The 11267-nt window shown below is 38.8% G+C and overlaps 1 protein-coding gene across 3 annotated transcripts in view; it reads right to left on the bottom strand.

The window, feature by feature from the left end:
• Window positions 1-480: 480 nt before the first annotated feature.
• The window catches only part of cfap91 (cilia and flagella associated protein 91), a 29554-nt gene continuing 18767 nt past the window's right edge, over window positions 481-11267 (bottom strand). The window contains exons 14-18 of one of the 3 annotated variants that reach the window (XM_083536978.1): window positions 10509-10730; window positions 7622-7770; window positions 5643-5734; window positions 3161-3363; window positions 481-707 (exon numbers count right to left, since the gene is read on the bottom strand). In XM_083536978.1, coding sequence (XP_083393104.1) covers window positions 3170-3363; window positions 5643-5734; window positions 7622-7770; window positions 10509-10730 — 657 coding nt within the window. In that variant the 3' untranslated portion in view covers window positions 481-707; window positions 3161-3169. Of the gene's footprint in view, window positions 708-2766; window positions 2828-2897; window positions 2988-3160; window positions 3364-5642; window positions 5735-7621; window positions 7771-10508; window positions 10731-11267 lie in introns of those variants that run through there. The other 2 variants (XM_083536977.1, XM_083536979.1) reach the window with 2 other exon arrangements.

Raw genomic sequence — 11267 nt, 5'->3', positions numbered from 1 at the left:
AATCATAGAGATACATTCTATTCTGAAATATTAGCAATCCTGATCAAGAAAGAACACATCTCTCCTTTTTTGTTTATAATAATTTTTATTACAATTTTCTTGAACAAAACAAACAAGCAAAAAAACACAACAATAGCTCAGCACATAGGAGAAATCAGCACATGAACATAGGAGAAAAGAAAAAGCATAAAAAAGCAAGTATATAAGCAAATAAACAAAAATAGTATTTTTACACTGTGTTAGGAAACCCCAATAATACAGAGAAGGATGACAAAAGGTCCAATACATTTGAAATAAGGGTCATCTCTCCTTTTTTAAGTACATAAATATACGGCTTGCATTATGACTTTCGTGTTGTTTTATGTGCAGCTAAGGAGAGATCTTTTACGTGGATTCTTTTTTATATATATATATATATATATATATATATATATATATATATATATATATATATATATATATATATAAATAAAACCAGGAACAACAGTACCAGCAGCACATAAGTAAAAATACAAAGATTAGTATGAGTAGAGGCTGGGGCTGATTTCTGTGTAGACCAGACTGTAGATTCATGCAGCCTATAAGTAGCAGTTGTGGCACGTGATCACAAAGTGAAACATCTCCTAGAATTGATGTCTGACTGATGAAATTATTAAAGTGTTCTTAAAGCATCTACATGCTATAAAACCAGTGTAGTTGAATTGCTACTAATGGTTGGTACAACAAGAAGGAAAGACAGACAGAAGGATGGAAGAAAAGATAAGGACAGAAGGGGTGAACAGAAAGACAAGAAAAAAAGAATGAATAAATGAATGAATTCCACCATCTGGGATGCAGGAATACTGGCTTGCTTCATGTAAATAAATTAATCGAGCATTGTTCTCTTGATTACATGAAGTGAAAGGGTGGTTTGGATGAGAGAGCTGAGTAAAAGCAAACACAGCTTCTATGTTTACCGTGCTGGCCATCTAGAAGAGACATGGCATGATTACTCTCTACATGATTATTATTTCAAACACTTGACTTAAAAAAAAAAGCAATAGTGTAATTGAGCTGTGTATGTTTTGCTTTCACTGAGTGGACACCTTCAGTACATTATCTGTGCAAATTAAAGTTATATGTCTATGATGAAACCTTCTCCTAAAAGGCTCAATTGTGGTTACATAACCGTAACAGTGAGTCGCTAATAGACTGGATATAAACATTTCCACTGCACCACTGGTAGAGTGACAGAGTTTTGTGGTTTATAAAAAAAATAATACAATAAATAAATTAGGGAAGTGGTGGCTTAGCTGGTTAACATGTTGGAGTTCTAAATGTTAAGCTTTAAGTTTAAATCCCAGCCACTGTTAGGCCCTTGAGCATGGCCCTTACTCCTCAACTGCTTAGTTGTATAATAAGAAAACGTTGGTCATTCTGGATGTCAAGAATCAGCCTAACCTGAACAGTAAAAAAAAAGAAGAGAATTCTACTTGTCACATACACACTGCTTGCTAGGAAGGGGTCAGGGTGCAGGGTCAGCAACAGGGGTTAAGGCCTCAACAATTGGCAATGCTGGGGCTTGAACCCCTGATGAGAAACCAGAGCCATAACTTATGAGCCACCACTTCCTAAACACTTCAGATCTATTTCCAAATTTAATGTTATCTAGCAGTCCACAACATTTAAGCGCAAAATAAAACGGAAATGTTTAAGAAAAAAACAAAGTCAAAGTGTTCATACCCCTGAACTAATATGCTGTAACCTTTTGCCTTTAACAGAGGACCCAGTATTTTTTGGTGAGTGTGTACCTACTTAGACTCTCCACATTTCGATCTTGACTTAATAATATAAGCTATCAATGATCTTAACCACAGTTGTATGGCACAAAGCTCCCACCACCATGCTTTACTGTGTGGGAATGATGTTCCTTGCATGATAAGTGGTTGGCAAATAAATTCATGAATGAATTGCCAAAAGGTTTGATCTTTACCCACATGCTGGTTTGTGCATACACTATCCAGCATTCTTTGTAGTATGTAAAATCAATATACATTGTATAATATACTCTCCTTTCATATAAGCTGCATGTATACACCATGCAAATTTACAATCTACTATGATAAAGCAAGCGATTGCTAAAGTGAAATATGACCTGAGATAAATGCAGATGTCTAATGCATCAGATGTAACTTGGCAGTTGGTAAATTACAATTGCAGCAGTGTAAAGGTTATTATTGTTTTATTGCTTTTAAACCGAGTTCAATTTGCACTTTTCAGTAGAAATAAGATCTAAGAGTAATCTACCTTAAAAAATGTCCAACATTTTTACGAATGGAGGAATATATTCTGAAGAGGCACTGAAGAAATGCATATTTCTGTTTTTTTTGTTTACCTATAATGCACATTATTTAGGCAGATTCAGATAGTTAACCCAAAATGTTTTTCAGGAAATCGGACTTTACATTTACAGTATTTGGCATTTGCACTTATCCAGAGCAACTTACAACATCTTATTTATAAAACTGAGCAGTTGAAGGTTAAGGGAATTGCTTAACCACTGAGCTCCCCTTCCCACTTTAGATGTGGGATCTGTGAGGCAAGAAGACCATGCTACCAGAAAGCATAATAGAAATGATTTGTGCAAGTGCACGAGTCTTTCTGCACCACATTGAAGCCTTCCATTGACTTGGTATAGTACATTTGTCAATTTTTTGTTTTTAACCAAATTAAAGCACCCTGCAATTTAGATTACTAAATATAAAACCATTTCCACACACACATTACTATATGCACTGTTTTATTTGGTGATTGATCTATTACTATTCATGTTTCAGCAAGACGTCACCTGTGGGTCAAGAGAAAACAGCTTTTCAGTAAACACAACACCCAACACATTAATGAAAGCATAATAAACATTTTCGAAAGAAATAGGCTTTTACCTATAACATATACATAACACCACATTAAAATTTTCTTTAAGCACTGATTTGAACCCCACTGAACACCTTTGGAAAAAACTGGAAAACCAGACAGTCTTTTGTGTTTAGTGGAAACCTTTCCCATAAGAAAATAGGTTATGATAACAGAAAAGAAGGACTAAATCAGGATTTTTTTAAAGCACCTATGAGTGAGATGGTCAGCTGTCTATATATTTTTAACCATGTAGACTAGTTCTTACCTATATTCCTTAATTAGTTTGTTCATTTTCACTATGGTGATCGGTGTCCTGTGTCGTCTCTACCACCTGCTCGACTATCTGAGAGAGCACTGAGGTGGCGGCTCTGGTCAGAGGAGAGGGGGGCACAGGGCTTGTAGAGGAGCTGTCAGTGCCATGGATGAGAGTCCGTGCTGCATTCAAGTGCCTCCTTTCACTCTGCTTCACTGAAAATGATAGAGAGCATGGTTATGAAAAAAAATAAAGAGAGGATATCTAGGCTGATCTCTGCGGGGGATGTTCAGGACAATTCAATCAGAGACAGTCCCTGTATACCTCTCTTGCAGCAGTAACTATTAATTTGTGGATTTTTCTTACTTATTATTATCGACAACATATGCTATTCACATGCTGGAACCTATCAGCCCCCACCATCTGAATGGAAACCTCTGGAGTGCACTTGAATACTTCGCTGCTGAGTGTGATGCGGGTAAGATGAGAATGAGCATCTTCAAGTCAGAGGCCATTGTTATTTTTGAGAAACCAGTGGGAGGCTTGCTTTAGGTTGGGGGAAAAAAAAGATGTTGCCTCTGGTAATGGAATTTAGGTAGCTTGGAATCTTATTCTTGTGTGAGGGAAAAAGAGAGAGCAGCATTACAGTTGCTGTAAATATCATGTCTCTTGGTTTACTGGTCAATTGATATCCCTATGGTCACAATGTAGTGACCAAATGAATAAATCCATAAGTACAGGCAGTGGATATAAGATACCTCAACAGACTTATAATTCACTGCTAGATGTAAAGGGATTAATAAATATGAAGAACCTCAGCTAACCTCAGCTAATACTATTGCTATGCAAGAGAAGCCATTTGAGGTAGTTTAGGTACCCTACAACAATGCCCATCGGAAGAGCTGAAACAGGCCCAAGACTGGCTCGAGAGTGTAATTGGATTATTATTGGACTTGGGAATAACTGGGAATCCCAAAAAGTCTCACTAAAGAAAGGAGAAAATTAATGAATTAAAGAATCTTTTCAAATCACCCATTCGATTTGCTGTCTATAATGGTTTTGTTACTATAATTTGGTACCATATAAGTTACCCATAATTTCCAGTACATGTTTGTCACAGACACCTCATATTGTATGTTTAACACAGGCTGACAATGCTTTGTGTTATGCTATTTATTTAGCCAATTTTTCAATTGGACATACTGTACAGTTTATGTGTAGATAGCTAGAGTGAAATTCTAACCCATTTTATTGATTTTATTGTTTATTGTATAAAAATAATTATCATCACCTCTGTACTGTTGAAAAAGCAGGCAAGCCTAGATTTCTACTTTCATTTTTGCACGTTTGCTGATGACATATTTCAAATCACTGTGTTGGAAACGTGTGAAACACCTAGGTTCAGTGCGTTAATTACTCCACCGAGACTGATTAAATTGTAATTGGTGGCTTTAACCAAACATGATATTTTCCATGGAAACAGAATGCTAAGACCTATAAAACTACACAATTATACTCCAAATTGTGACACTTCAGTGACAATGCCACTGCAATTATCCAGCTTGTAGAACACCCAATGAATTTCTGTAATTAGTTTGAAATACTAATTTGCCTGATAGCACAGTTTATGGCTGGGAATGCATGGCTATTAGACAGCAGGATATTAAGGATAAATGGAACATTTAAATTGCAACATTTTATAATTGAGCTAACTCCATTTCTTAAACACAATGTAAAGTTAGTCATTAAAAGGTGTAAAAATATATCTATGTGGGAGGCCAGGAACATGTCTGGGATTCACGTCACAGCATTCAAGTCATTTACATAAACACAGAATTGCGGAAACAAAGTATTTCTCCTGGACCTCTCCTCTTCTCCATTTTAATCCTTGCTTATTCACGTGATTGATTACATTAGATACATTAACATTGCCTTTTAAATAAACCTAAGCTTACGCAGCAGAAAATCTCCCAGCAGATCACATAACATTTAGATCATTTAGTAACTATTTACATGTATTATGTATTATGAGGCTCTAGACCTAGTAAGCAAGAGGGCTGAACTACAAATTTGCATTTAGCCTCTGCTCTGCAAGTTCCAACTCGTTCACCAGCCAGTTTTTAAGATAAGACATTCACTCTTTTCTACATGTTTATGCTTCATTTCCCAGAATACTGGTAGTTCTGTCGCAACTGTCGTTGTTTTCACCTGCACGTTTAAACTGTGCCCCTACATTTTATATCTGTCTTTTAGAAAAACACATACACTACACTAACTTAAATATAAATAAATTGCACACAAAGCTGAAAACACAATGAAAAAAAATTCCTTTCTATTTTTTACACTAATGACTGCTTCACAATACATATATACATATATTTATTTTATACTAAAACAGAAATCGTCTGTAGGCTATAGGTCAGCCTGTATACATGTTCCATGTAGGACTTGAATAATAACAGCCGAGCCTGTGGCTCTGGGAGAGTGAACCCACCTCTGTTACGGACTGTGGACTTGTGTATGTCAGGAATGAGGAAGCTGTAGACAAGTTGAGCTACAATCTCCTCTGACTGCACATTGTTCCTCCTGCATAAACACACACAAACAGGAAAAAAAGGAAAAGCATGTGCATAAGTCATGTACAGTATGTACAGCATTAACTGTAAAGAAATTCTGTGTTTAGATTAAATAAATCTGTCTTTATCTGTACAAAGTCTTCTACCTTCACCATCACACTTCCAGTACCTTGGCCTTGGCCTTGGCCTAGTATCGGTTGCCTATTTATGACCCCAATTTTTTTTACATAGTGGTTGCCCTTAAACTTTTTGGTGTGAAAGAAGCAGATATAAAGGACAGGGTGGTCTGGAGACGGATGATCCGCTGTGGCGACCCCTAATGGGAGCAGCCGAAAGAAGAGAAGGTTGCCCTTAAACTTTTAATATTTTGTCCTTCTTGTTCCACTTCTATTTCTCTTAGTCTTTCTTGCTGCCCTCTCAAGCCACACAAAAAGGCGGCCCATGGTCAAAAAGGTTAAACCCAAACAGCAAGCCTGAACAATGTAAAGTATCTTCACTAAACACTAAAGATCTGACAACTATGGTGACATGGTGGTCTATTAAATTTGGGTCAGGACATGCTGCCATTTACACTACAAATGCAATGTAGCCCAGTCTTTATCCTCAAGAGGTCTGAGTGACTGGATTACAAGACCTGTGCTGGTCACTTGTCATCTAATTACCTGAGTAGGATTACCAGGTCAAACAGGACTTTTTTTTCTTTTGACCAAATAACGTTGCAGTCATCAGTAGTGATTTCACAATTATTTATATTGTCACAATTCCAGTTGACACCAGTGGATAATGTCTTCAGTTCTACTCTTGCTTAATTTGGTGCCACTGTCCGGCCCTTAGCCCTGTCTGGTATTTTATCAGTACATCTGGTTTGGACATTTATACACTTTAATTTAACTCAATTCACCGTTATAACATATTTGTATTAAACAATGGACTTTGACAAAAAATAGCTGTAAAGAAACAAACAGATTAGGTTAACAAAATTTATAGGTTGAAAAATATATATATTTTTAATCCGTCCCCATAAGTTTATCTCTGTAAATGCATCCCTAATGAGTGGAGGTGATAGTGGTGAGGGAAAAACCACAAAAGATGGTATGAGAAAAAGACACCTCAGAGTCTACCAAACCAAACCCATCATCATCTGGGTGACACCTGGATTTCCATTCATTAAATTTTTATCAACTGTATTTTAACGAGTGCAAAACTGTTCACCTGTTCACGCCAGTTGTAGACCTAAGCCAATGTAGCAGAACTAGTCATAATAACTGCAGACCAAAGTTATCTTAATGGTTTCTATATGATACTATCCACAGTAATTTTAAGTGTTTCTTTTTTTTATCGTCTAATGTTTCAGGAATTAAGACATATATATTAAATACTGTACACATCCAGAACAATCATCTCATAATTATGCTACATTCATGTATCTTACACTATTTTTATAAAGCATGCATGGGGATTCAATACAACTTTTTTGAAAGATCAATTTTTTTTTTATCTATATTTAGCCATTTAGCACTTTGTTATATATATTTTTTTATACTTTAGGACAAATCATTTTTTCAGTCTCTCAAAACCACTTATTACTCAAGTTACATTACTGCCGCACTATGACCCTGAACACACTAATGGAAATAAAACTTAATGGATTACTAGGGTTTTCAAGGCCATTCTGTAACTAATAACATTTTCACAATCAGTCTACAAGGTAAGGTCTCTCCACAACGTACTCTTCACAAAGTATATTCAATATATGACATTCACAATGTGCCTCTCAGGACCCAAATCACAACACATCCCCCCATTACTCCACGTTTAACTCTTAGGGTATGTGTAGCAAACCTAGTCCTGAAACGTAAGATTGAGGAAGCAGTAAAGTGACTGGTCTTTTGCTTACATTTCCTCCATAGCGTAGGTGACGTTATTGAGCTCCTCTGCCATGCGATGTATTTCTTCTCTGGCCTGAGTGTCGGCCGTTTGGTCAGTGCTGTCCAGGATCACGTCCTCCAGGTATAGATCCACTGTAGACTGGTGCACATTCATCATCTGTGGGCACACAGTACAAAATAAATTATATATGCATCATTCTTAGCTGTATGCTGAAATTTTCTGAAGTGAAAAAGAAAAAGCACAACTGCAGCAAAATAAAAACTATTTTTGTGGAAGGATTTGTTAAAATTATTAATGGGTCACATGGATAAGTTTGGACAACCTGCTAATCAGTACTTAGTACTGTAGTAACACATATGAAAGCTTGCAAATACCTTTTGTCTTTGTTTATTGAATTGTTAACCACTGTTTCGTTCAGAATATTTTTCTAGTTCTGATATTTCTGGCCTGGCTACATACACAGTGTCAGGGATTCACCCTGCCACGCCCCCCTCTGTAGCTGTCAGGGATTCACCCTGCCACGCCCCCGTCTGTAGCTGTCAGAGATCCACCCTGCCACCCCCCCTCGATAGCAGTCACGCTGCTTCCCAAGATTACCGACAGCTGTGGCTCATGAAAGATCAGACTACATAAACTCACGTTCTTGAGTCACAGGCTGTCGGTCGTTATATTGTCAAGCTGGACAATCGCGTGGCTGCTCGACCGCCGGCTGTATATGCGAATTCCACTTCCGACTTGGATTACTCATTGCCGAAGGCTTTATGGATTATGCTTGGGACATTCGAACTCATAGCGGACAACGCGTATCGAGCGGATGTCTTTGTTTGTTGTTTTCAATGGCTTATGAGTGTTTTTGTGTTGTATGGTTGTTGAAATAAAAGGACAATGATCGGACTATATCGGCTGCAGCCTGACAGAACGACCGACCTATACCGAACGCCCCCAGGTCCTCTTCAGGACGACGTCGGTCCTCCAGGTCCCTCTGACGGCGACGTCGGTCCTCCAGGTCCCTCTGACGGCGACGTCGGTCCTCCAGGTCCCTCTGACGGCGACGTCGGTCCTCCAGGTCCCTCAGAGGGTGGTACGACGTTCCTGGTCTCCGCCCGGGACGTCCTCCACTCCCCGGTCATTGTCATGGTTGGCGTCCAGTTCCGGTTCCCCGCCATGGAGGTCGCTCCGGCTCCAATCCCCGCCAGGGGCTTTACTCAGCCTCCCGTCAGCACCGAGGGCGTGGCTCCGTTCCGGATCCTCCTGCAAGGTGTTGTTCCATGCCGGCTCTCCGCAGAGGATGCTCACCAGGCCTCCGTTGCTCCCAGGCGTCTAAGGAGGCCTTCCTCGGAGGGCCCTGGCCCGCCTGGCATAGGTGGGTTTTGGGGCGTCAGGTGTCGCCCCTGGATGGGGGGGTACTGTCAGGGATTCACCCTGCCACGCCCCCCTCTGTAGCTGTCAGGGATTCACCCTGCCACGCCCCCGTCTGTAGCTGTCAGAGATCCACCCTGCCACCCCCCCTCGATAGCAGTCACGCTGCTTCCCAAGATTACCGACAGCTGTGGCTCATGAAAGATCAGACTACATAAACTCACGTTCTTGAGTCACAGGCTGTCGGTCGTTATATTGTCAAGCTGGACAATCGCGTGGCTGCTCGACCGCCGGCTGTATATGCGAATTCCACTTCCGACTTGGATTACTCATTGCCGAAGGCTTTATGGATTATGCTTGGGACATTCGAACTCATAGCGGACAACGCGTATCGAGCGGATGTCTTTGTTTGTTGTTTTCAACTGCCACAAAACTACAAGGCATAAGAGATTCACCTGCATGCTTAACAGTTGGCAATTTTTTTCTCTTTTGTTATAATAATCGAATAATTCCATTTATTTATTTAGGTATCTATTGTTATGGAGACATCAGGGTTATCTAGATATAATTTTCCTTTTGATGGCTCTAACATGGAGATCACATTTGTACAGTCGCTACTGTGCATTAAAACAGTTCACTGCTACCAGGTGTGTTCAACCTTCCTGCAGGATCTCATCATCATTTGAGTTTATGCTTTGCAAAGGCAATTATATTTAATATTTATCTAAAGTTATGGTAAAACAGCTATTTACATTTGTTAGACAACCTTCAGGAGCAATTTACATTTCTCATGTATACTTACAACTTTCTGATGAGTAATCCATAGCTAACCTTCCATAATGATATTTTGGTCAGTAGAAAATAAGATCTGCAAGTGCTTTGATATCGTTTATATAAGCATCAGTGAGCTTCAATTTCAGATCTTTATTCAGCTGTTTAGAGATGGCTATGAAATAGATGATCCCATAGTTGTTGATTATTAGTATAAAGTTTGAAGAGTCAGAGTTTTGCAATGAAATAATAAATTAAGCCCTAACAATTAATTAAGATTAATTAGAAATCATTAATTGTTAATTCATTATCAATTGCCACACATTCCGAAGGCCTCATTTAGAAGCTTAGCACAATAACACCCCAAAGCACAAAACAAAGTTGACAAGAAGTAGACAAAGATCAATGTTTTGGATTGAATTGGCACTAGACCAGGTATAAATCCTACTACAAACATGCAAGTTTATTTAAAAAAAGCTTTGCACCGGGGATCGTTACAATTAATGTTAAAAAAATAAATGATTTATGGTTACAGCCGGATACCTGGTTAGTAGTTTGCTGCTACAGTATATGACATTAAAGCAGGAAAAGATCTGACATGATCTTGGGTTAATTTTTTTATATCATATTTTAACAAGGGTGTCTAGAATTCTCATTGTATCTCCATAGCAGTAAACCTCAGTAAAAGAAAAAAAAAATGTAACAGTAATTATTTTGACAAATCGTTCACACCTTTGTGAGTAGTTGTGAGAGGATGTGTTTACCTGTCTAAAGATCTCGTCTTCCTCTCTACGTCTCCGCTCCTCCATCTGTCTCTGCCCACTCTCTTTGGCCTCGCGAAGGTTGCGGTCTCGTTCTGCCAGGAGCATGAAAGCATGGATCCTTCTTTCCTCCTGCAGGCGGACCAGCTCCTTCGCCAGGAAATCCAGCATTTCGCCAATCGCCTCTTGTGAAAGTCCATCTGCATAGCTCTGAGCCTGAGACATCTGAGAGAAGGAAGTTATTATAATTCAGGAGTGTTGGATTCTAAAATGTGAGTAGTCAGAAGGTTGATACATCTTTTATAACAGTGAGAGTGAGAGATGGAATAAGAAGAACATGAAGAATAAAACACCCCAATGACATGCTTTTTTAAAAATATTTGGATGGTAGCCAGTAATCAGTGGACAGCAAATGTAAATCTTTACTGTACTTAAGTAGCTTTTTCACGTATCTGTATTTTTTACATTTTTACAATTTACATTTGGGGAGACTTTAAATTCACTACATTTCAAGGTAAAATATCTTATCTTTATCTTAACTGGTCAAGCACCATATAATATTTTACCAAGTCTATCTCTACTCAACTCAACTACATGGTTTGTGTACTTTGCAGATTATTTTCAACACCAGTGGACTCTCCTCACCTATTTACATTTACGGCATTAGGCAGACTTACAGCATCTAGAGCGACTTACAACTGAGCAGGGGAGGGTTAAGGGCCTTGCTCAGGGGACCAGCAGTGGCAGCCTGGTGGTGGTGGG

The sequence above is a fragment of the Silurus aristotelis genome (genome assembly GCF_946808225.1).
Source record: "Silurus aristotelis genome assembly, chromosome: 3".
Classification (NCBI taxonomy): Eukaryota; Metazoa; Chordata; class Actinopteri; order Siluriformes; family Siluridae; genus Silurus; species Silurus aristotelis.
This window is presented reverse-complemented; position numbering and strand designations above follow the sequence as displayed.